The sequence below is a fragment of the Hibiscus syriacus genome, unplaced genomic scaffold (assembly GCF_006381635.1).
Source record: "Hibiscus syriacus cultivar Baekdansim isolate YM2019G1 unplaced genomic scaffold, ASM638163v2 tig00110319_pilon, whole genome shotgun sequence".
NCBI lineage: Eukaryota > Viridiplantae > Streptophyta > Magnoliopsida > Malvales > Malvaceae > Hibiscus > Hibiscus syriacus.
Window position 1 is genome coordinate 1,425,765 of NW_024062678.1, and position 24,205 is coordinate 1,449,969.

Sequence of the window (24,205 nt, forward strand, 5' to 3'; positions counted from 1 at the left end):
AAGAAGATAAAAATAAACATACAGAATAGATGAAATTCATTATAATTAAACCCTTGTTAAGGGCCTAAATCACCTTGTAGCTATCAAAAGATTATAAATAAAAATGCTACCTAGCATAAGGGAAGATAAGGAATAAAAGTGTTTTTCCTACAGGCAGGTAGAACACCCAAGGTTCCTACCATCATTAAGTCTATTATCCATTTTCTGTATTTGTCCAATATATACAAATATATATATATTTTATAAATGTGAGCGGTTATAAAATAATATCTATTAAAAAAATTCTCAAATCATTTGAGAATGAAAGTTTAAACACTTGCAAACGATATGCTCGAATTCGAGTCTTTTTAGAATTAACAATTATCCATTTAACCATTAAGATTAGTTGGTTTCTTCCTAGGGAAAGATAAGTTAAACAAGAGAAAGGAGTCCTTAAGGTTAATAATAAGATCTATATATGTAAATATCTAATCTAGCTCATATCCATGCTGCCATCTCCAACTTCGCTGCAGAAGGAGGAATCTGCGTGTCTCGTCGCCGCTTAAAACCACAGCCATCGGAAGGTGGCGAATTGTCAGCATCAAGCTTCCTCCTGATGCCTCTGATTACCTGTTCCTCGGCTTGAGAAAGAGGAAACACCTGGCCGCTTGCTCGACAAAGCGAATTATGATTATCATACAGAATTCTCTGGTTACAGTTCTTGTCACAGATGTGTGTGATTCCTGTCAGTTTGCAGCGATACATGTTGCCACAGACATGTTCATTTTGACATTTCCAGTCGCATTTGTGAACAGTGGAAGGACCATCACAGCCCAGAATAGTAGACAGATAAATAACATTTGCAGGTGCAGCCATGGCTTTGAGATCAACCAGTCTTTTCCAAGATGAAATTCCAAAAGCTCCAATCTTTAACAGTATCGAACAGAGAAAACGAAACCCAGAAAAGAAAAAGAGGAAGAACGCACGCACTCTAAGTCTCTCAACGAACAAAGGGAAGAAGAAGACAAGGGGAAATGGGGAAAAGGAGTATATAAAGAAAGTGAGTTAAAATGGGGAGCCGAAGAGTGGGGAGAGGAGGGGGTTGACCAAAGCATTTTGGGAAAGAAAAGCATCCGACTGAGTTGGGAGTTTTGGTGTGAAATAGAAACTCCAAACTAATTCACATGTAATTTCGCACTGTACAAACAACCATTACCAGAAAAATAGAGAAAAGCTCTCTACTTTTTCCAGATCACTGTCACCTTTGAATTTGTCTTTCTTTCTTTCTTTCTCCCTCCCTCTATTTCTCCGTTTTTTACTAAACTATCGCCACAACTCTTTTTTAACGTTTTTTTTTGTTTTTATTTTATCATTTCTTTGTCACCTTCTTCTGTCTCATTTGCGGAGACGGAAGACTGGAGGCAGACAGTCTGCTCTCCCAAAAAAAAAAAAAAAATTGAACTTGATATTTGATCCTTCAATTTTTTAAAAGTTTAAGTTTTATCCTTTGAATATTTTTAATTAAGCATTTTTTTTAATTTTTTATAAGTTATTATTAACTCTAAAAATTTGAAAATTTTAGTTAAACTTTTTAAAATTTTCAAAACTTTTAAATACTTTTCTTAAATTATTTTATCAAACTCTATCACTGGCCAAAGTATGTCTAAGTTAACAAATGTCACAACACCCAATTATAGTTAAATGTCTTTAAATTATCGAGTAACTCTCATTACGTTAAGACTATTTTAAATACCGTATGATCTCTCGATACGTTGCAGTTAACAACAAATTTAATCTCTTTGCGGATGCTTTAACAAATAAACATGTAAGCCATCAACTAAACAAGTAAATTACCAACATAAATTCCAAGTAAAGAAATAAGAATAAACATCCACTAATAGCTTAAAATCATTCATAATCTCAATAACATTATATTGATCAGTGCTCGAGAGCTCCTCTCAGACGCATTAGGGTGTGAAAAAATCGACGAAGCTTAGCAAAAGTTCACGATGATCTCTTGGCTCACCAGTTATAAACTTTGGTACAAAAGGCTTTGAGTTTTCAGTGTTTCATTGCCAAAAGAAAAATTACAAAAAAGAATGAAATCTGTAAAGAAAACTCGAGGAGAAGCCCGTCTTGTGGAATGCACCATCAAGCTCTAACAAATTCGGTTATCCTGATAATCGTTGAGCTCCTCCATGACAAAATATTATCTTATAACATTCGTGTACTTGCCAACGCACTCCATCTCTCGATCCAGAGCAAGCCATCAATTTACTGTAATGTATATAAAACTCAAAACATGATAAAATGCACAGGTAATATAGTTGAGGTGAAAATATCGACGATGCGGAGACAAAAGTATAGAAAATAGGATTAAACCCTTTCATTCAATGCGTAAGCTAAATGTGATGTAATGCACAATGCAAACTAAAAACTAAGATGCAACGAATTACCTAAGTCTGCACAAAAACTTTAATCTAAAGATGTAAATATAACTCCTATTAGAGAATTATTAAGATATGCCTTTCTTTAGGATGTAGCGGAGGCAACTCGATGCTCTTAGCTAGAGAGAAGCCATTTCAGTACAGTGACAACACATCAGAAGCATCTCAACACTATGACAACATAGTAGAGGATATAAAACTCTCGAAGTTGTAGCGGACAAGATTAGAAAATTCCGGTACTTAAACAGAGGAAGGACTCCGATATTTGTTTGTACTAGAGATCTTTAAGTGCTACATGGTATGCTAAAAGAAAGTTTTCCTCAACTATTGTGTGGAAGTAATTCAGTTCTATTTTAATTTTTGTATCGTTTAAAGTGTAGATAGGCTTTTCTCATCTAAAATATAGATAATATCCTCTTATCTAATCTAAGGCAAAGATAGATGACTAACTAGTAAGTTTATCCTATAAGAGTCTTTACTGAAGAATTGTTTGAGAGGCTGCTCTTACTTGTTTCTTGACGCTACCTCTAGTGTCATTGTATCATCATAGTGATCAACATCCATGGTAGCAACATCCATTATTTATTGGCTGATAAGCTTCATATATTCATGTGTGTGATGGTGGTGGTGCTTGAAGGCGGCATGAGTTAACCTTTCCCTTGTGCGTGGTGGTAGTTCTTGAAGGCGGCATGAGCCAGCCTTTCCCTTCATATGTTTGGACCGTCAGGTCGATGAGAGTTGTAACTGGTCTGACTGGGACAAGTCACGAGTGCGTGCTTCATAGAAACATGGCAATGAACGGTGTCTTCTGCTTGTTGTCAATGCTCATAGGAAGAGTGATTCAAGTGAGTTAAATTTGTCTCATTGTTTATGTTATCCTCCATTTTCTTTTCTTCTCCCCATCGTATGCTCCCGTGGTGCTAAAAGGTCAGCTAGTCCTACCACTGCAACTGCAATTGGTCTGCTTAAGAAAGTCGATGTTGTGCATGCAAGTTATGCAACTCGATCTGCAGTCGCTGAAAAAAAAAACCAAGTACATCAAGGGAAATTTTAGGAAGAGGATGAGGTGATATTAGTTATTTTGCTCTCGTTGGTGCATCTCGACTGATTCCTTTCTATTAAAAATTGTTTCACGTTCATCGCACCAATTGTTGATGGTAACATTTAGGTTGTGACGACTATAAGCGATTCACCTTTTTTGGTTTAGGTGGAGAGTCACAACTAGTGATCCATGATAGAATTACATACTATCAATGTCATATGAATTAGAAGATCTAAAGAGTGTAAGAGAGAGCTCAAGAAGTCCCCTTTTTTCAGTCTTGGTTGAGGGGTTTTATGGTAACCCTTAATGCTAATGTCAAGCTTAGGGTCATGATTGTCACTTGTAAGTTGACATGTTAAATAAATATGACCGTCTAATCATATATTTGACTATGACAAATCACATAAGCATATTATAGGTCTTTTCAAGAGAAGGTGATTGGGGAGAAGGTATGAAACCCTTTAGTTCATAAATCTACAAAAGAGAGTTTTTTTTAAGGTCTCCTCTTATTCTTGAGGCTTTGATCATCGGAGGAATTGTTTGTGAAGGAGGTATAATAATTTAAATACTTTGTATAATATATTAGTTGTAATTCAATGAGAACCCTAACTACCATCTTTGATTCTACCATCGTTCTCTCTTCCGTTGCCTTATTTTACTGGAACCACCACAAAAAATAGATTAATTTTCAATTAATTTTGTAGAAATTTATCTTTTCTTGCGCTCAATTCAGATCAACCGATCAATTGATAAATATAGATGATTATAGAAAATAATACTGCTTTAATAATTCATGAATTTTGAAATGTTATTAAAAAATAATTAATATTTTTCACTTAATGTAAGATAAGACTATTTGAATATTATTCAAGTTAGATAAAAATTAAAAGTTTGAACTAGTACAACTAAAAGGGATCAAAGCTTGCAAGCCTTTCTGCCATGATAAATTTTATTAAAACCCAGATGAGTAGAACAACCCAAATCGCTAGTAGCAACGTTGCAACAAGCACACCTAACACACAGCCTAATGAAACTATAAAACAACTCAATACTATGACATACATTTTTTTTTATTAATCTGGGGTAAGTATAATGTAGTATCTATTCAATGACAACTCTCAATCTTTTAACACTAAACGCTTAGACTTCTAGCATTCTTGGTGCTCGAACTTAAAACCTCAAAGAATATCAACAATTCACTTACCACCGAGATCACACTTCTTCGCCCTCCTTGATATCTCTCTACCATGACTCCTTGATGTCAACCTCCTCGATATTTCTTGAATTTTTAACATCCTTTGTTGAAATATATCCTCTAAGGCATTGATCCCTAATGTGCAAGGATGGACCGAAATGGGTGATCAGAGCAGTCATTCCTCTAACAATTTCAAATTATCATATATTTTAGAATTTTATAAATTTGTTCTTCTAGCATAAAATTCTAGATCTGTCCTTACCCTTGGCTTCCACCTTTGCTTATTTTCCCTTTTTTTTCTTATCGTTTTTATATTAGAAAAGAGGGTAATGCACATACATCAAACATTGGGTTCCCAGACGATTCATAACAAGAGATTTCTATGAGAAAAGGCTTGTTCAAATGGAAATATAATAATTTATTGATTAGGGGATAATGTTATAGGTGGATAGAATTGAAATTCAAATGTTACAACTGATATCAAGCTGATCTGATGGAATGTATATTTATAACATGAACCCTCTAGGCTTGGATTTTTGATCCGTCCTCGACAGGGGCGTCACTTTTAACTTTTTCCTTGCTTGGGGGCACATCATTTGATTTATGCGCACCTGATTCAGCTTCCTTCACCGCTTCTTTTGTGACATCCTCCACCTTATCTTCATTATCCTCCTTGCTGGCTTTAACTTCGTCGTCCTCCGTCGGTTCCTCAGCTTTGGGAACATCTGTCCCCGCGGAAACAGCCTCAGAGGACGAGGTTTCAGCCTCCTTTTCCCCCTCCGGTTCAGCCTTCTCAATCTGATTCTCACCTCCGTTTGTGTTGCTCTGCATTTATTGATAACAAAATTGTAATAATGAAATGAATAAACAATTATCGATGAGAACAAGTGGACTGTCTCGATCCTTAACAGTTTATCTTTTCTAATTTAGATAAAAAAAATTAATATAATCGTTAATCAATATTTCTATATAATATCGGTTTATAGTAAAATCTCTATTAATTGTAATTCTTGGTTCAAATTAGAAGAGATGAACTATCAACCCCATCAAAATATATATATAACTTATAAAGTAAAATGTATCATATACCTGAGCAGTTGTCTCAGGCTGAGTGTTGTCAGAGCTTAAAGGAGAGCGGGCATGGCTGTCCAACTCCTTAGGTTTGCTCGCACAGCCACCCATGATAGAATCGGAAGTTAGGGGGAGAATGGGGCGCGCGAGTCTCTGGAGGTGGTGGGATGATGTTTGTAGTAAGGGGATGATGAATAAGATTGAACTGAGGTTGAGGCAATGAAGGAATGGGAGCCGATCCATTAATATAGTATTACCACCTTCTAATCTTTACGAAATATTGTCCTTTCACTTGTTACGGTGGACCTTGTCAACCGGCGTATACACGGTGCCGCTTAGTTTTCTCGGCCGCATTTCATGCCAGGGTGACCATTCCGCATTTCATGCCAGGTTGGTGTTTGTTATGACAATTTGGTAAAACTACTATATCTGAAATTACATTTACGATGACAATTGGTCGAGTTGGGTTGAGTTTTTGGTCAATTCGATCGGATTCAAAAAATATGTACACTCCACTCGAACTCGATTCGATCCAAAAATTATTTACTTTTCACCCAACCTGACCCGACCCGACTCACCTGAAAAATATATATCCTCTCCTCGACTTCAACCTGACCTAAATTTTTAGAATATAAATATGAACCGACCTGATCCAAACCAATTTGAGCATATGAGATATCGTTGTTGCAAACCATTTCCTAGCTTCTTATCTCACCAATGTGGGATATGAGTTCTCTCCATTTTCCTTTTTTCACAACACAATTCACATGAATTATACTTTGAACATTAATTTCTCATTCATCTTTCAACAATTTTGAATATATGAGATACCGTTGTAAAGATTTCACGGAATAGAATATGAATTAGTAAATTCAATTTTCAATTTTTACCCTTTAAAAATATGCCTCAAACTTTCTAATTTATCACAATTTTCCAACAAAAATTTGATCCTATCAGATTAAGTCGAATCGAAATCCGTCGATTTCAAATTAAATTATCATTGCTAATTGCATTTTAATCATTCTACTGAAATAATGAGCAAATCGACCCCTTTCATTTTTAAAAGAGAAAAGTGATCCATTCATTAAAAGTTCCATCCGTTTTACAGTTAATTATTCACATAAAAATTATACATAAAAGAGATTTCTGTTTGGTTTGCGCTGGGACAGTAACACTACGATTAGAATAAATGATTACTTAAATGGTTATATAAAGTTGAATTTGTATTGAGTTCGAATTATAAATTTATTGTATACATTATTTTAAAAATAAATGTGCTTCAAACTTTTGTATAAATATTTTAACTTGGATATTTTGTTTTATTTCGTTTAAAATTTCGAGTAATTTTGATGGTCAAATGTGACACTTACAAACTCGTTTTGAGTAATACATTTAGTGATATTGAAGCTTAAATTCAGTCGGTTTTAGGTCAATTTAGTTATGCCTTACATGGCCCTAAAATTGAAAAGTGTACCAATGTCGAATAAGACTCCAATATCATTCATCCATCACAGAATTGAAAAGTAACATTGGTGTCTTACAACGAAATCGAGTCGTTCTTATCCGTTTTATAAATGAATAGTTGATTGACGAGACTTTAAATTGATCATCGTTAATTGATCAAGTCTTAATGGAAAGAAAATGAACGATCAATGTCTGATTCAATAACCTTGAAAAGTAACATTGAATGAAACATTCATGATTGTTGATCCTTAATCTGATAGCTATTGGTTGAGAGTTCTTTTATGTTGCCTATGGGGTTGATCGCTACAATAACTATCTTTGTAAGTTGGTGTTCTATTATAATCCCATCATTTTGGTAGTTATACACACTGATGATAAGGTTCTGGTGTATCCTAAATCGATAATGAGTTTCATAAATCCTTTTATATTAGCCTCAAGTCAACATTTTGTGTACGCATAAACCAAGTGATATTGGTCATAAATAAATTGTTATTTTTTTAAGGTATTGAGTTATAGTATTATGAATGTTAAGAATAGTTAATAATTATCTTTAAACAAATATTATATTGTATTTACTCTAAATTCATAATAAATAAATAAAATATCTCGTGTACATTGACAAGTTCAAATATATAATTTAAATAATATCTATCGGTTTATTATAAAAATAAGTATTTAAACATATTATTTTTTCCATTTAGGTATCTAACCTAATTTTTGGTTAGCTTAAATATTATTTAAAAAATTATAGATTTGAACTTGTTACAGTATATAATATCTGTTTAAAGATAACTCTCAACCAATTTGACATTCGACGCCCGCACTCCTGACATTTATAGTTCTCGAACCTGGAACCTTAAGGAATACTAACAATTCATTTACGACCAAGGTTGTTGGGTTCGTGCGTACACAAAATATTCACTTCCTTTATTTCATATACATTTATAAAAATAAATTCAAAATAATTTTTTAATGATGTGACATCACATGAGGACCTATCATATAAGTAAGAATATTTTCATCTAACCAAAACTATTTTACTTTAAAAATAAAATATTAATAGTTAAAATACTTTAAAAAAAATTAAGATGCAAAGTGAATATTTGTATATATATTGAGGGTAATTTTATTATTATGCCGTTTCTTAAGACAAGAAATGTAAGAGGGAATCTTTTGCGTTTAGACATAATGGTAAAAGCATAAATAAATAGTAATACGCGGAATATTCAACATGAAACGCGGGTAAAATTAATAATTGAAATTGAAAAATAAAATAAATAAAAGAATTGACGACTTACTTTCTAAGCTCTTTCCTTCCTTTCTACTCTGAACTCAATGTATGGTATGGGCCATCCTCTTTCTTAATCAAACATTTCTAATTCCCTTTTTGAATCTTCCCGTTTCCCCTTTTCTTTATATCTTAGGGTTATCTATTAAAATTAGTAATTTTTTATTCTTCTGTTACCAACATTTGGCATGGCTGTTCTGTCACTGAATTCTCTACCCATCGGATTCCGGTTCCGACCAACCGACGAGGAATTGATCGATTTTTATCTACGCTCTAAGATAAACGGGAATAGAAACGATGAAGTTGGGGTTATTCGTGAAATTGATGTTTGTAAATGTGAGCCCTGGGATTTGCCTGATTTGTCTGCTATACAGAGTCGTGATCCCGAGTGGTTTTTCTTCTGTCCACTCGACCGGAAGTATCCAAACGGCAATAGGCTCAATAGGGCCACCGAGGCTGGTTACTGGAAGGCTACGGGTAAGGATCGCAAGATTAAGTCTGGGTCCAGCTTGATCGGCATGAAGAAAACTCTGGTCTTTTATACCGGCCGGGCTCCAAGGGGAAAGCGAACTAATTGGGTTATGCACGAGTATCGTACTACACTCATTCAGCTTGACGGAACCAGGCCTGGACAGGTTCCTCCTTTTCTTCTTCTTTTGAATTCAGTTTTCCGTTTAGTAAACCCCCTTCCTTTTTTATTATGATCATTGAAGATAAAAGGTCAATTTTTAGTACGGGTTGTGGAAAATTAGTTGAGATCATGAATTCCTTGACGTGGTTGATAGTTTAGTGCAAGATCTGTTATCCGAGTCCGTTTGCACCGATTTTTCTTCCTAATTTGGTCGATGATTCCTATTCTTTTTTTAAGTACACGATTATTTGTGTTAATGTATTTCTTTGGCTAGGTCAATTGTGATAATATTTAGATGTAGTTGCTTTGATATTATGATAGTCTTTTCACATATTCATTGATCTTTCATTTCCTCGTCCAGAATCCATTTGTAATTTGTCGTCTATTCAAGAAACAAGATGAGAGCATTGACGATATAAATGGTGAAGATATAAATGAAGTTGATCATGCTGCATCTTCTCCTACTGAAGAAATGCAGTCTGAGTTAGAAGGGTCTCATGACTCACCTGCGATGGAAGGGGTGGCCCGAAAATTTCCTGATAGCAATGGAACTTGTCCTGGGGGCCTGCCAAATGAAGTGATTTCTACCACAGTTGCACCTAAATTAGAGTGTGATGGCTCTAATGCTTATGGTGTATCGAGTCAAGGGGCAGAAATAAAGCCTGCAGAGGTGAGAAAAGGAAACTGAGTTTGAATTTTAGATTTTTGTAATAATTGCTGTAGAACTTATGATGTCTAGTTTCAGGTCGATCCACTTGAAGAAGCTTTAAATCATTTTTATGATCCGGTGGTGGAGCCACCAGATTTCAAACTCTTTTCTCCGTTGCACTCACAGATTGAAGCTGAGGGGGCACCTTGGATGTTCGGTCACGTTGGGAACAATTTCAGTGAGACGGAGTTCGAGCATGATACAAATGAAAATGAGGCCTCTATTTCTGACTTCTTGGATTCTATCCTAAACAATTCTGATGACTACTACAGTGTTGACTCTGGCAGTCAGAAAAATTCAGCTATTCAAAGTGATATCCCAAAAGCCTTGGCCACTGTTATGGATGGAATATCATGCAGTAAATCAGATGCTGAAGTGGCCCAAATATTGGTGAGTTGCAGTCTTGGTCATATCATACTTGCTTCCCATTAAACCTCATAGGGTGTCGTGATTCATTCCAGTGTGGTTCACAATGGTCCACGAATTATGATGGCATGCATAATATGCATAATTTAATATTTTCATGTTCAGGCATTAGGTACACTTTTCATTCCGATTAATCCTTTCTTTTCCTAAAATCGAGAATTTTTCCCTTGGAACAGCTTGGGACAGAAACAGCCACCGGAGCTCCTTTAGAGATTAAAGCCACTGCACAAGATTGCACAACTCCAACAAGCAAAGACGTTAGCTTTTCTGGCACTGGGCCATTACATAGTGTGTTAAACAGTAAAGAAGAATCGACCAATCATGTGAATGCAACTTGTAATCTTGATAATGCTATCACTGGAATCAGGATAAGGTCTCGTTCTGCTCGAAGTCAGCCAAACATTGAGAACTCTGTGATGCAGGGTTATGCCCCAAGAAGAATACGCCTGCAGTGTAAACTTCAAGTTGGCACTCCTTACCCACCTAATGCAATAAATAACTTTAGTGAAGGAAAAGATGAAGATTCAAAGCCAGTTGTTTCCAAGGTGAGAACATTGTAACTGATATTGTATAAAATCACTTTCAAATCCAGATATGTATTGGATCTTATTATAAGTTATCCATGCAGGAAGTTAAAGTCATGGAAGAGGATATAGCAACTCGTAGTGATACTGCTGGTGGCACCATCGACAAACACCTGGAAATATCCCTTTCTGAGTCGAGCGAAAAATGTGTTTTGAAGTCTAAGACCATTGTTTCAGTTTTTGAAGAGATTCCATCTTGTTGCACAAAAAAGTTTTCCGCAAGTCGCTGGCATACGCCCTTTGGTGTTATCTTTTGGTTAGCTGTGATATTCATCTTGCTTGTAGTTTTCGTTAGCAAAATGAATCTTGTAGTTTGATGACTCCATATTTCGTTGTGTAGTTGACATGTTTCATAGAATCCTATTTTTAAGAACCGTGATGATGACTTTTAATTGTAACAGTTATGTATGTAATAACACGAGTATATCTATTCAGTGTAATATACAGAGCATCTGTTTATGCAGTATATGTGACATTTGTTTCGGAGTTTTTGCATATTGCTTCAGGGAAGACTGCCATTGAGGACACTATTAGTAATACGATTTCATTGTGTACAAAGTTTTCGATTGTGGTCAGCGAGTGTCAAATACGAGCCTATGGTCATAGGACCGATAGCTGTAGTCTGGATGCCTTGCCGAGGCAGCATATTCTTCACCTACTTTGCCTAAAACCATACCTTTTCGAAGATTTACAGGTACATAAACAACAGATCAGAAACATAAATGGCAAAATGGTGCTCACAAGTACCAGAAAAATGATCCTCCAATCCCTTGATGCCAACAAAACATCTATGCTTCGAGATCATCAAGTGAAAGTCGCGCCATTGGAATGGAGCTTTCTGCATGAATTCACTTTCATTGACTACTGCTCTAAAATTATATAGTAGTAATCGGTCAATGTCCTCAACTTTTACAAGGGTATAATTGGTCATTGTCCGTTAATATTTAATGAAAGTATTTACGTAAGAGTTAATAAAATTGATATAATTGGTAGAGCACAAGGTTCTTAACCTTGAGGTCGTGGGATCAAGTCTCACGGAGGGCATTTCATAATTCGGAGGTCTTCTACGGAAGCTGCTTTTAACCTGGTGTTGGGGGCAACCTACTATCTTACCTCCCCTTACCCCATTATATATGGGAACAAGGGACAACCAACCATTTACGTAAGAGTTAATAAAATTGATATAATTACACATTTGATCCTTAATACCTATATATTAAATTAATTTAATTTTAATTTTAATATTTAATAAATTTATTCCTCTAATAAGATGGCAACATATTTCACCACCTGATTAAAAGTTTTTTTATAATTTCAATTCATTTAATTTAATTATTTTTTCTTCAATTCCGATGATGACACGTGTCATAGTAGTATAGTTGGAGTTTGGGGGACTATTGTATAAGGAAATACTGTGGATCAAGAACAAGATGTTTGCTGAACCATACATTGCTAAAGCACCGTACAAAATAATGGGATCAACGACTGAAACCCAAATGACTCCCACCCACGTCTCCGATGAGGAAGCACACTTATTCGCTATGCAACTCACCAGTGCCTCCGTGCTACCGATGGTCCTCAAATCAGCCATAGACCTTAACCTGCTGGAGATCTTGGCCAAAGCTGGTCCTGATGCTTTCCTTTCCCCTAAAGAATTGGCTTCCCAGCTCCCCACCAACAACCCCGACGCACCCTTCATGCTCGACCGCATCTTGCGTCTCCTGGCTACCTACTCCATCCTCACTTGTTCCTTGCGCACCCTTCCCCATGAGAAAGTAGAGAGACTCTATGGTCTTGGTCCTGTTTGCAAATTCTTAACCAAGAATCAAGATGGTGTCTCTTTTTCTGCTCTCACTCTCATGAATCAAGACAAGGTTTTTGTGGAGAGCTGGTTAGTAGCTACAAAAAGCATAATTTACTTGCTTCTTTCCCTTTTATATGTCCATTTGTTTTTGGTATAAAAGATGCCACAAAGTAGTAAACTGAAGATCCTGTCGAATTGAGATTGGATTGAGAATTGTTTATGTTGGGACCATTAATTTGCAGGTACTACTTGAAAGATGCAGTGCTGGATGGTGGAATTCCCTTCAGTAAGGCCTATGGTATGACCACATTTGAGTACCAAGGTACGGATCCTAGATTCAACAAGGTTTTCAACAGGGGAATGTCTAATCACTGTACCATGGCTATGAAGAAGATTCTTGAGACTTATGATGGCTTTAAGGGAATCAAAACCCTAGTCGACGTTGGTGGCGGCACCGGAGCCACGCTTAATATGATCGTCTCCAAGTACCCTTCCATAAAGGGCATTAACTTTGATTTGCCCCACGTAATCAAGGACGCTCCATCTCATCCTGGTATGACTTTAGCCATGCCTCTTTACTCTTTGTTAAGCATTTCTGAAGGAGTCATTTTGAACTTGAATTGCCAAATGCGCTTCAACAGCTTATCATAAACTTTGAATTTGTTGATTTCCTCGATGAATGGACAAAACTGCATTGTTCCTTATGAAATGAGAATGGACTTTCTTATCGTAGGTGTGGAGCATGTTAGTGGAGACATGTTTGAAAGTGTTCCAAAAGGAGACGCTATTTTCATGAAGGTGAGTTCAACTCGAAGGGAAATTAAACTCCGTTTTTCCTATCCCATCATGTGACTTGTTAATTAGTTGGGAATTTATAAATAAGTTCAAAGGACAACAATTCTAATGCTTTGCTCTAGTGATTGAGTTAATTCCTAAACTTCATTGTTAATATATATAAACTCTATGCAGAGTGTGTGCTCGTTGTTAATAGGTCAAAAATATTTAAACAAATATTATATTGTAATCATGTCGGACTATTAAAAAAAGTAAAATATTGTTTCATTTTCAGATCCCAAGTTAGATCCACTCTAACTTTATACATAATTTCCTTAAATTTTACCAATAAGAAGACGAAAAGTATTGTAATCTTATTAGAGGGTTAAACTTACTGAATTATTTTTAAATTAACATTAAATTAATTGAATATGTAAATATGAAAGATTAAATGTATTATTATAAATATTTTAAAATTTTTACATCAGCCTTGTGATTGCAAGTTTTAGTGACGTTATTGACAATTTTTTGATTCTGTTACGAGATTAGAATCAACCCATAATTTAGTGAGAAATTGTATTGTTTACCTTTAAAATTTTAGGTGCCTCATTAACCATGAATTTTACTGATGCAGTGGATATGTCACGCCTGGAACGATGAACACTGCTCAAAATTATTGAAGAAGTGTTACAAAGCTTTGCCAGACAATGGAAAAGTAATTGTTGTAGAATCCATTCTTCCAGATTACCCGGATCCTAGCCTCACCACAAAGTTAAATCTGCAAGTTGATTGCATCATGTTGGCTCTCTCTTCTGGTGGGGAAGAGAGGAATGAGAAAGAATTTGAGGCCTTGGCAAAGGGTGCAGGGTTTCAAGGTTTCCAAGTAAAATGCCGGGCCATTGGCATGTCCATCATGGAGTTCCTCAAAAGTGTTTAATGGCATATAATCTCAACTTTGAGAAGAATTCGTAAAGAAGCTGATTGTATAAATATCCAGTTTGTTGGCATTTTCTATTAGCATAATTTGGGAGATGACAGGAGAGACTATTATTAAAACTGGATCTTATTTAGATTTGAATGGTACTTTTGTCGTATAATCTTTTTAGGAAAATTAAGGGGCCTTTGCCTCATGACGGTACTGATTCTGAGGGGTGGAAGGGTTGTTCTAATAACCGGTCTACTGTTAAATCGGCTTATGCGACGCGGTTTGGTCCGGTGGATGGTGAAGCTGATAAATTGTGGGCATTAATTCATGGATATAAAGGCTTGCAGAGAGTTAAATTTTTTCTTTGGTTAGCTTGCTGCAACTTAATGACCAATGCGGAACGTGTACGTAGGCACTACACCTTAGACAGTCGATGTTGTTAGTGCCAAGATCAATTGGAAGATGTGAATCACGTCTTGAGGATTTGTCTTGTTGATTTCTCAGTTTGGAAGGTATTGATTAAACCGGAGAAATTCCAAGAATTTATTTCGATGGAGTTCAAAGCGTGGGTCGGGTCAAATTTATCACTTCCCAATTGGGTATTCTCATGTACACACAAGTATGAATCACCAATCTTCTTGTCTTCAAAGCGAAAACCTCAATCTTCCTTTGTAGATTCTTCTTCTTCTAGAATCTACCCCGATAAAAGTACGATCGCCTGTCAATTCAAGTTTGTATTTCTATAAGAACAAATCTTATCATCTCATGCGCAAACATGTGATTTTTGTCTTTTATCTTTGTTTCTTCATTAAGATCTCAGAAGAAGCATTTTCTCTCTTGATGAGCACTTGTCTTGGATTCTTATCGCAATTGGGTATACAGTCTTGATGCGCCTTTTCTATCTCTAAGCTCATTTACTCTATCAAAGTTGTTGCTTTTCATATTTTACCCTTATATTCTGAATGGTTTGCTTTTCAAGATAACATCTTCATGTATTTGTATTCTGCCCTTGACAACCTAAGTGGTGGGGTTCTTCCTTGTTGCAATGGATCCTCATCGTCTTCCATGCTTATTTGATTCAAATATTGTTATCTCAGTATGATATGAGCTTTTAGTAATGCCCCATTACGAGTAATTTTCTCTCTTCTTCATGGCTCGTCATCATTCGAGTGCCAAGTTTCTTTCTTTCTGGATGATCTTTTCTCCGTGTCGTTTTCGTCAACAACCTCGTGCCCTCAATTTGGTCAACCGAAGTGTCATCAAATGTCTTCTTCTCTTCCCTTATTAATTTGATGATAAGGACGAGAGCTTCTCTACATGAAATCTCATGCCCTACCGACCTTGGGTCTTTACAAAGCTTTTGAACATCATTAGCCACTTTAAGTGCAAAAAATGTTTTCTTATTTACGAGCTTGCTCATTTTTTGATAATAGAAAAGTGATCAATGTATCTAATACGAAAATTCTTTGAGTCCTCGCTATGAATTTGATATCGACGCATCTAATATTGAGCCATGCCCATTCTTTAAGAAAATCATTTGCTTGATGTTGATAATGTCACAAAGAAGTGCGAGAAATTCTTATTTTCGTGTCTTTTGATCTTTCATACTTCATTAAGGGATGGTTTCATCACTTTTGCATCGCTCCTCCTTGCTCTTGCTTTTATCTCTTGCCTCACCTTTTTATTCGTGGGCATTCCGAGGCAAAGTGGGCCTTGCCAACTTCAAAGGCCTCCTTTTATTCTCGAGAGACTATCCTGTTTGAAATATTTTTTTCTTCTTTCTTTTATTTTTCAAAATTCAAAAACGAAGAAATTTAGTAAAACAAAATAACGCTCCTTATTTTAGGCTCACAATTGAAACAAATAATCAATTTAATGAATATCAAATAAATCAAACACTTTTTGAGTTTTCAAAAATTATATCCCTTTTCACAGGTGTAAGATCGATGACTTAGTTTTGGGTTGGCTCCACTTTAAATTTCTAAGGCTTCATAATCTAGATAATCTTTATTTCTTGGTCTTAATGAACAATGTGGCATGCCCTTCTATCTTGGCTTAGCCTTTCAATCAGATACGGATAAAATGATGCAATTCGAGTATTTAATTATTAGACCTTTTAGAGCATATTGATTTTGATTCTCTTAAATCTTTCATTTGTTCAAGCTTCATAGATTCATTTAGTATAGACAATGCAAAAATATCTATCTAAAAATAAAATTCTAAGTGCTTGTGTGTAGTTAACTATAACGAGTGTTTCTCGACTCCCTTAATCCATCTTCCTCTGAAAATCATTCTTAAATTCAAACATTAGGCTTTGTTGTTTCCGTGAATTTCATTTCATTCACTTTAGTGTTCTTGCTTTGATTTTGTCAAGGGCGTCTCATCACAAAGTCTTCGACTTGACAACCAAAGTGTAGCAAACACCGAATTACTTGGTATCTTTATCAATGTTATGATTTGAATCAACCTATTCATAAAGCTAGTGCTCCTGACTTATCTCTTTAGCTCATTACTTTAGTGGAATACCTCTTATCCATATTCATAAATCTAAATGACAAGAATAGAGGATTCAACAAGTCGCAAAGTCTTCGACTGGACAATCATATTGGAGCATACATCGAATTGACAGGTGACCCGATCATTTGCAAGATTTGAACGATACTCACTTCATGAAGTTTGAACTTACCTCCATAGACAATTAGCTCATTACTTTTAGCGGAGTGCCCCCAATTTTAATACATTTACTTTGTGGTGATGCTTCATTCTGAATATTTGACTTCAAGACTTTTTAAGCTAATCAAGAAGAACATGTTATAGTCTAGATGTTGTTGAATGTCTGAAAATTTTATCTTTAGAGTTCAATTCCCTACCAACTGTCTTAAACTGAATTCATCTACTCTACTATTCTATTTGTGGAAAATTATAGATCATCACTGAACATCCTCAACAAAAATGTAATCTAATCGGTTTTGCAATGTCATGCACAAAAGATGTCTCATTTTTTCCGCTCTTATAAATACCTAAATGCATTGTGTCAACACACCTTTTCGTCATACTTGGATTCAAACTCCTAAAAATAGGATAAATTTCTACTATTATTTAAACTCCTAAATATAGAATCCACAATCATTATAAATAGTCATTGTAACTCACTATTGTAAGACATTCGGAAGAGGATATACGAAATACCAAGCAAAAAATTACAAGCAACTTGTAGCCATTTTTCGAAGCATTTATATTTTGAAAGGTAAAGTTCATACCTTCGCATGTTATTTTTCCTTACCCTTGTTGTGTTTTGATTCGAAAGAAAACTGAGAGAAGTGTTTTTAGTCGATGATCGGGGGTGTTTTCGAGATCTATTTTTGTAAATCTAGTCCACGAGGCTTGTGTTTTTGAAAAACTATTCGGATTTTTATAAACGGGTCGTGTGGATCCGCGTGTTTTGTCATTTTTTTCTTCGATTGGCTTTTACTTTTGACCCCTAATTCATTTTTTATTTTAATTTAACCCTTACTATTTATATGTATATATATATATATTTAATTATATTTTATTTATTTATTTATTATAATTTTTTTCATTTTCCTTTGCGTTATATTATATTATTTTCCTATTATTATATATATATATATATTATATTATTATTTTTTATCTATGTTTACTTATGTACTATGTTTTTTTACTATATTTTCCTAACGTTATATATATATATTCTTACTTCATTTTATTTTATATTTCTATGATTACTATTTTTAGTTAATATTATGTATATTTATTTTTCATTTATTTATTATTGTTAATATTAGTATTTTTATATATACATATATTTTATATTTTTATATATTTTTTATTTTATTATTTTATTTATACTATTTATTTATTTTCATTATGTTTTTAGTTTCTTTGCTCTTATTATTATTTTTATTTTTTTAAAAACACTTTACCTTATTTATTCTTTTTTGTATATATATATTTTTTCTTCATTTATTTTATTTTATTCAATTTTATTTTTTTTATTTGTTTCATCCAATTATTTTATGTTTATTATTATTGGTTTCATTTATTTCCTTGGTTTACACTTTAGTTTTGTTACTTTCTTTTATTATTATTATTTTCTTTTAACTTCTTATTTTAATTTTTAAGGGTATTTCCGTAAACTCATTAAGGGTAAGTAATTCAGATCAAATTTTACCTTTTAATTTAACTTGCAATTTTCTTAATCAAAGACAACTGGAAATTACGTAGTACCGAAAGGGCGGTTCAAGGGTGCTAATTCTTCCTTGACCGTAACCGACTCCCGAACCCGACACATCTTTGGAAAGAAGCAGATCAGGTAAGAAATAGGGTATCCGATCAACCTATTTTTTTAAATAAATGATCGGTGGCGACTCCCAATCCACATTTTTCAAGTCGAAACCCAATTCCGTTGCTCAACCGAAAGACGGTTACGATAGCTTGGCGACTCCGCTGGGGACACAGGTAAGTGAGTCAGGCTAAGGTAATTTCCAGTTGTCTTTTTAATGAAAAGGGTAAGTTTAAATTTTAAGGTAACATTACTTACTTTTGATTATATTTTCGAGTAAATAGTTGTATTGACCGTTTTTTAATGATTTCAGCCCTTAAAGATTTTTCATCCAAAGGCTTTATACCCGAGCTCCGAACCAGTTTTAAGTGGGGGTGAAAGCGACGCATTCGTGTGAATTTATTCATCGTATGGGCCTAGCAAGTAACCTTCGAGATTCATATACCTTATGCCTTCGTGTGAATTTATTCTCCGTATGGGCATAAGGGAATGTTTCCTCTCGAGTTTAACTTAGTCCACACAAGCCTGTGATGGGTTTAGGACTAAGGGTCTGGTAAGCCCAAGGGGGCACCGGCAAGAAGAACTCGAGTACCTTTTTTTAGAACTTAAACCCGGAGACTACAAGGAGTTAGGGCCCAGCCCAAAACCTTGTTTTAAACCCTAGGATGGAGAAATTATTTTCTGCTTTATTTTCTGTTCAAAACATGTCAACTAGAAATTTATGCGATTAGGACTTGTTCAAAATCAACTTGCGGGATAGAGATCATGTTCGGGTAGGAATAATAAGCATGTGGGGTAGATATCATGTGGGGTAGGACTTTTATTTTCATGACTGTTTTGATTATTATATTTACCTTACTAACTCTTTTCATTTTGTTTCATCTCTTTTATTTTATTTCCATCATCTGCATCATTCAAAAGAGGTGTTGATCCACCAAAAAACGTGTTCGTTAACCATAAATAATCTGCATTAATGGACAAAGGTGTTGTAATACAGGAGATTAAAAACCCCGAGGTACGACTATGGTCCGAGAAGACTCAGAAAGAAAAGGGTGTCAGTCTTCAAGGAAGTTATGTGTCAGAGCTTGTTAGCTATGCCTCTATCAGCCTAAAACAGAACAATGTGCAAGAACTTCGAGACATCTGGGAAAGTTGGAATAATGATCGAAAATAAAAGTTCAGTCAGCGGTATGGTGACATTGCACTTTTGCTTCATGTTAAGGCCGGTGAGCCCTTAATCAAAGCCTTGGTTCAATTCTGGAACCCGGGATACAGTTGCTTCACTTTTAACCAAGAGGACATGGTACCTACCATCGAGGAGTATACTACACTATTGCAGTGTGAAAGCATTAAACTGGAGCGAACCTACATCAAACACATCAAGAGTCAGCCTTTCAAGAACATACTAGCTAAGATTGCAGGAGTTGATGAAAAGTGGGTGACTGACCGACTCTGAAACAAAGGTAACGGGTAAGGAATTCAGTGGATCCACATAAAGAAACTAATGAATGACCACCCTGATGAATGGAAGACTATAGACCTTTTTTGCACTAGGTCTGTATGGCTTGATCATCTTTCCGAAGATTTTGGGATGCATTGACGCAGCTGTGGTGGAACTGTTTGAGCAACTTCCGAAACGAGTCAACCCAGCACCAACCATCTTAGCCGAGACCTTTCGGTCTCTCAACCATTCCGAAGAGCTGGCGGAGGTAGATTCATTGGATGTGTTCAGCTCCTTCAAGTCTGGATTCACAGCCACTTCTGGAAGACTAATTGGGTTGCCTACCGCCGATTTAGCACTACGTATTCACCTTTGAGAGAGTTCATCACCATGAAATGGCATGAAGGAACTTCAAAAGGGAAGTGGATGAAAGTCTTCACTCATCTATCAAGACCGAGATATTACTTGGAGAGCCCCCTGGTTGTTCCTCAATGACGTTCTTTTCCAATGTGGGGACTCTGACACTATGACCTTACCTGAACTTTGGGATGCAGTTGGGTATGCTCCATTGTTAGCACTTAGACATTATAGGGCACGTTAGTTTGTCCCAGCAACATGCGGACTAGCTAAATCAGAGTTTAAGTATCACGGTGAAAACTATAAGAAGATGATCAAGGAAGCAGTCGATTCATGGAAGAAAGTATTCTGGATGGATGTGGTAGCTGCCAGAAACATGCTTGCTCCGGACTATGTGGAGTGGCGAAGATTGAGGAAAAATGACAATATTCCGGTGCCAGACTGTGAGGACACCCGGACCATGGAGGAACATCTCAGGCCCGTCCCTTCTGGACTTGAGATAGCCAAAACAGAGTTTGAAGCTGTGAACAATGAGCTGGGGAAGAGGATAAAGGAACTTGAGGCTGAGCGCTATCAGTGGAATCTATATGCCGACTCTCAGAAAGATCGAGCAAACAAACTAGAAAGAGAACGAAAAAGAGTCTGTTTAGAGCTCGAAGACTTGATAAAGGGGTATCAAGATAAAGTGAAGAATAACTTCAAGTTGAAAGTGGCTTCTAAATACTGGAATGAGAGAGCTTGGAAGGAACAGATGAAGACTGCCCAGAGGCACTTAGCAGGCAGTCAGCATCAAAACCAATGCTTGAGAATCCGGATGGCTGATCTGGAGAAACAACATGAGAGAGATGACAAAACAATAGCTGAGTTAGAAGCTATTGTAGATGGGTTCAAGAAGAAAGCAAGCAAGCTTCAAATAGTGCCCTTCGACGGATGTTTACAGTGGCGTTTCCGTTGGGAGCAAGCACAACAAAGGGTGAAGGCCAGAGACGCAGTCATCCGAGATTTCCTGGATCAAGTACAGAAGGCAGCTCGCCATCTACACGGCCTGGCAAGGGAAGCTGGGGTGGGCCAACAAGGCATACAACCAGTGACAGATGAAAACAGAAGACTTGTTAACTTGCTGGAAGCTGTTTGGGGTCTAGAGGATTTAGTCCGAATGTACATTTGATTGTTTTTATGTCTCTTACAAGATAAAACATTTTTGTCGAAATAAGGATTATTTATAATAATGTACACTTTTCTGGATCAATGCCTCAAACATTTCATGCATTTTTTTCATTTTGCGTTGTGCATCTACATTTCATTTTTAAGCATTTTCATAAACATGAAATTTCTTCATGGAGGATTCGATGAAGTGGTTTTAACCACATGACACCACATGGAAGTAAGATTGTAACATCAAAAGAAAAAAAACTGAAAACAATACATTGGGAGCCTGATCAGCTGATTGTAGGACAAAGCCTGCCATGATGATCTAAGAAAAGAATCCCTATATCCTAAGGGCTACGATATTGAAGCTGTTAGCTCTTACCATATAAGAAGCCCCAAACATTCCTCTGAAAACTGTAAGGTGCTTGCCGAAGAAGGGGGCATGGCATATACCATTTGCACTTAGAGGATTGTTTTGTTTGAACACGTCTTTGATCTTTCATGTTTACTTAATCTTTTAAATGATTGAATTTATGATGCTTTCTAAGGTGGAGTAATTGAACAAATTTTAATCTTTAGTTCTTCGAATATTAAATGAATTAATGATTCTTTTAATTCTTCAAGAATTATAGATTTTTGACGTATGGAAAGATTGGACCTTTCTTACCCTGTCTCAAACCCCAGAATAAAATACCTTGATTCTTTGCCCAAAACAACTCGTGGTCATTACCAAAAGACAAAATTTTGACATTACCTCATTTTGAAATTTTTGAACATTGTGTATTTATCTTTTTGATACACTCATACCTTTCTTTGAGTCAATAAGATCACACCACTGTCTTTTTTAGACTCAAAAATAACCTTTCTTACCATTAAAACCAAAGGCATTGAGTTGTTCATTTTAACATGAGCATTCTTCTAAAGAACCAACTTGGGGCATCTCGTGGGGAGCCTGAACATTGAGACATCTGGGAAAAAAGAAGAAGAATTCATTCGAAATAATTCTATCATACATTAATTACACTGTTTTCATGTGAATAGAATTAATCTTGAAAATCTATCCCCCTAGGGATACCTCTTCTGTGAAGATTTACATGTATGAAATGATGAACGACTTTCTTTCTTTATCCCTTCACAACAGGAGAAAAAAATATATCCCTTGTGTCCCCTTTTGAGCCTGTAGTATTTTTTCTTCTGATTCAACCCTAACCAAGGATCACCCTTCACACTAGGGGGCAAGGTGGAAGAAATATTCTCACATGAGCGAAGACATTGATTCAGATTGGATATCAAAAGGTGAACCAAATGCCAAGTGCGAAGATTCAATCAGAACAAAAAGGGAAAAAACAAAAAAGAAAAGAAGCAAAAAAGAAGAAAGAAAAAAAAAGAACAAAAATATAAAAAAATGGACAAAAAAACACATGCAAATATTCCCTAAAGACAAATGGTACATCAAGCTTCAAACTATGAGATTGATCAAGCACAATCATTCCCGAATCACTGAATCACTTCACTCGAAGATCATGGAACATCAAGAGAGAGAAACATTTTGAGCAAGATTGAAGGCATCAGAATGAATTGATCCTTGGTTCAACACCCTGAAATACTTGTTTGGGCCTATTTATCATTTTCTTTCATAACTATGAACCCTGGCCTATATTACGTGCCTTAAAAGTCCCTTCTAATCATACATGGATTTCTAAACAAAAGAGAATATCTTCAGATTTCATCCCGCCCATCAGGATTAATCTTTGTTTGCAAAAAACAATGTAATTAATGCATGGTAGAGAAAAATAACAAAGGGGGGTTCAAGACGTAAATCCTGAATAACGTCTTGAAACCAAAAGAGGATTCGAGTTGAAAACCTGAAAAGGCGGCTCGAATATAAAAATTGTGCAACTGAGACGATCACACAAATTCCTTGATAAGGCATCGCACAATCCAAATGTGACTATGAAAGCTGGGAGTCGGAGAACACTTCCAGTAGAGGAGCATGCAAGCTACCCCATCAAACCTTTGAGCATCAAATGCCAAACCTTTGAGCATCAAATGCCAAACCTTTTAGCATCAAATGCCAAACCTTTGACCAAACACAATAACCTGAGACCTTTTTATCCTTTCCTTACTTAACCATTTCCCAAAGATAGCTTTGATCTTGGCACGTGTCAAATAGCTATAATTTATTGAAGGATTAACATTGTAATTAAACATTTGATATCCAATGAACTCTAGTTTTATGATTCGTCTCAATTGTAAAATCGTGAAAGAGATAATATTTTCAAAACTTTTGATTAAACATTTTTCGAAACTCTTTATTGATATTTTCATAACTTTGAAAATAAAAGAGAAAGAAAAACATTTTTTTTCAAACAAGACAGTCTCTCTAGAGTGGATCTTGGTAAATGACGTGTGACTCTTAGACACAAAACTCATGCTCAGAATCAATGATGAAGCAAGAAATGAGGAACATTTGGGGCATCTTTGGAGATTCAACATCAAATATTGGGCCATTTTTTGATATTGGGGCATTATTTGGGGATTCAACATCCTAATACAAATTATCAGACCTTTTTCAGGAGATAAAATATAATCAATTCATGTTACATGCATCTTATG

General features: G+C 35.6%; 4 protein-coding genes across 5 annotated transcripts; 2 read left to right on the forward strand and 2 right to left on the reverse strand.

Moving 5' to 3' along the window:
- Positions 1-399: 399 nt before the first annotated feature.
- On the reverse strand, positions 400-899 carry LOC120117160. The gene has a single exon (XM_039137474.1). It carries the CDS (start codon positions 853-855, stop codon positions 478-480), a length of 378 nt encoding a protein of 125 aa, XP_038993405.1. The 5' UTR covers positions 856-899; the 3' UTR covers positions 400-477.
- A 4,197-nt stretch (positions 900-5,096) lies between these two features.
- Positions 5,097-5,936, reverse strand: LOC120117476. Its single transcript, XM_039137754.1, has 2 exons — positions 5,753-5,936; positions 5,097-5,488 (listed from the first exon to the last, which is right to left on the reverse strand). Exons 1-2 carry the CDS (start codon positions 5,843-5,845, stop codon positions 5,186-5,188), a joined length of 396 nt encoding a protein of 131 aa, XP_038993685.1. The 5' UTR covers positions 5,846-5,936; the 3' UTR covers positions 5,097-5,185.
- Positions 5,937-8,558: 2,622 nt separating this feature from the next.
- LOC120117319 (NAC domain-containing protein 62-like) lies at positions 8,559-11,213 on the forward strand. Of its 2 annotated transcripts, none has more exons than XM_039137610.1 (5): positions 8,559-9,121; positions 9,479-9,787; positions 9,863-10,216; positions 10,429-10,797; positions 10,881-11,213. In XM_039137610.1, exons 1-5 carry the CDS (start codon positions 8,675-8,677, stop codon positions 11,151-11,153), a joined length of 1,752 nt encoding a protein of 583 aa, XP_038993541.1. In that variant the 5' UTR covers positions 8,559-8,674; the 3' UTR covers positions 11,154-11,213. The 2 variants fall into 2 exon arrangements, with proteins under 2 accessions (XP_038993541.1, XP_038993543.1); XM_039137612.1 differs by having other exon boundaries at positions 8,563-9,121; positions 9,863-10,156; positions 10,471-10,805; positions 10,847-11,209.
- Positions 11,214-12,265: 1,052 nt separating this feature from the next.
- LOC120117320 (caffeic acid 3-O-methyltransferase-like) lies at positions 12,266-14,971 on the forward strand. The gene is made up of 4 exons (XM_039137613.1): positions 12,266-12,727; positions 12,883-13,193; positions 13,374-13,438; positions 14,049-14,971. The coding sequence occupies exons 1-4, from the start codon at positions 12,267-12,269 to the stop codon at positions 14,349-14,351; spliced, it is 1,140 nt and encodes a 379-aa protein (XP_038993544.1). The 5' UTR covers position 12,266; the 3' UTR covers positions 14,352-14,971.
- The last annotated feature ends 9,234 nt before the right edge of the window (positions 14,972-24,205 follow it).

Excerpts from the sequence above, each read along its gene's own strand:
- LOC120117476 (XM_039137754.1), bottom strand. The coding sequence starts at position 5,845 with ATGGGTGGCTGTGCGAGCAAACCTAAGGAGTTGGACAGCCATGCCCGC. Across the intron at positions 5,489-5,752 it reads AGCCTGAGACAACTGCTCAG|AGCAACACAAACGGAGGTGA; the intron begins GTATATGATACA and ends CAATAAATGCAG.
- LOC120117320 (XM_039137613.1), top strand. The coding sequence starts at position 12,267 with ATGTTTGCTGAACCATACATTGCTAAAGCACCGTACAAAATAATGGGA. Across the intron at positions 13,194-13,373 it reads GGACGCTCCATCTCATCCTG|GTGTGGAGCATGTTAGTGGA; the intron begins GTATGACTTTAG and ends TTCTTATCGTAG. Across the intron at positions 13,439-14,048 it reads GAGACGCTATTTTCATGAAG|TGGATATGTCACGCCTGGAA; the intron begins GTGAGTTCAACT and ends TTACTGATGCAG.
- LOC120117319 (XM_039137610.1), top strand. The coding sequence starts at position 8,675 with ATGGCTGTTCTGTCACTGAATTCTCTACCCATCGGATTCCGGTTCCGA. Across the intron at positions 9,788-9,862 it reads CAGAAATAAAGCCTGCAGAG|GTCGATCCACTTGAAGAAGC; the intron begins GTGAGAAAAGGA and ends GTCTAGTTTCAG. Across the intron at positions 10,217-10,428 it reads CTGAAGTGGCCCAAATATTG|CTTGGGACAGAAACAGCCAC; the intron begins GTGAGTTGCAGT and ends CCCTTGGAACAG.
- LOC120117160 (XM_039137474.1), bottom strand. The coding sequence starts at position 855 with ATGGCTGCACCTGCAAATGTTATTTATCTGTCTACTATTCTGGGCTGT.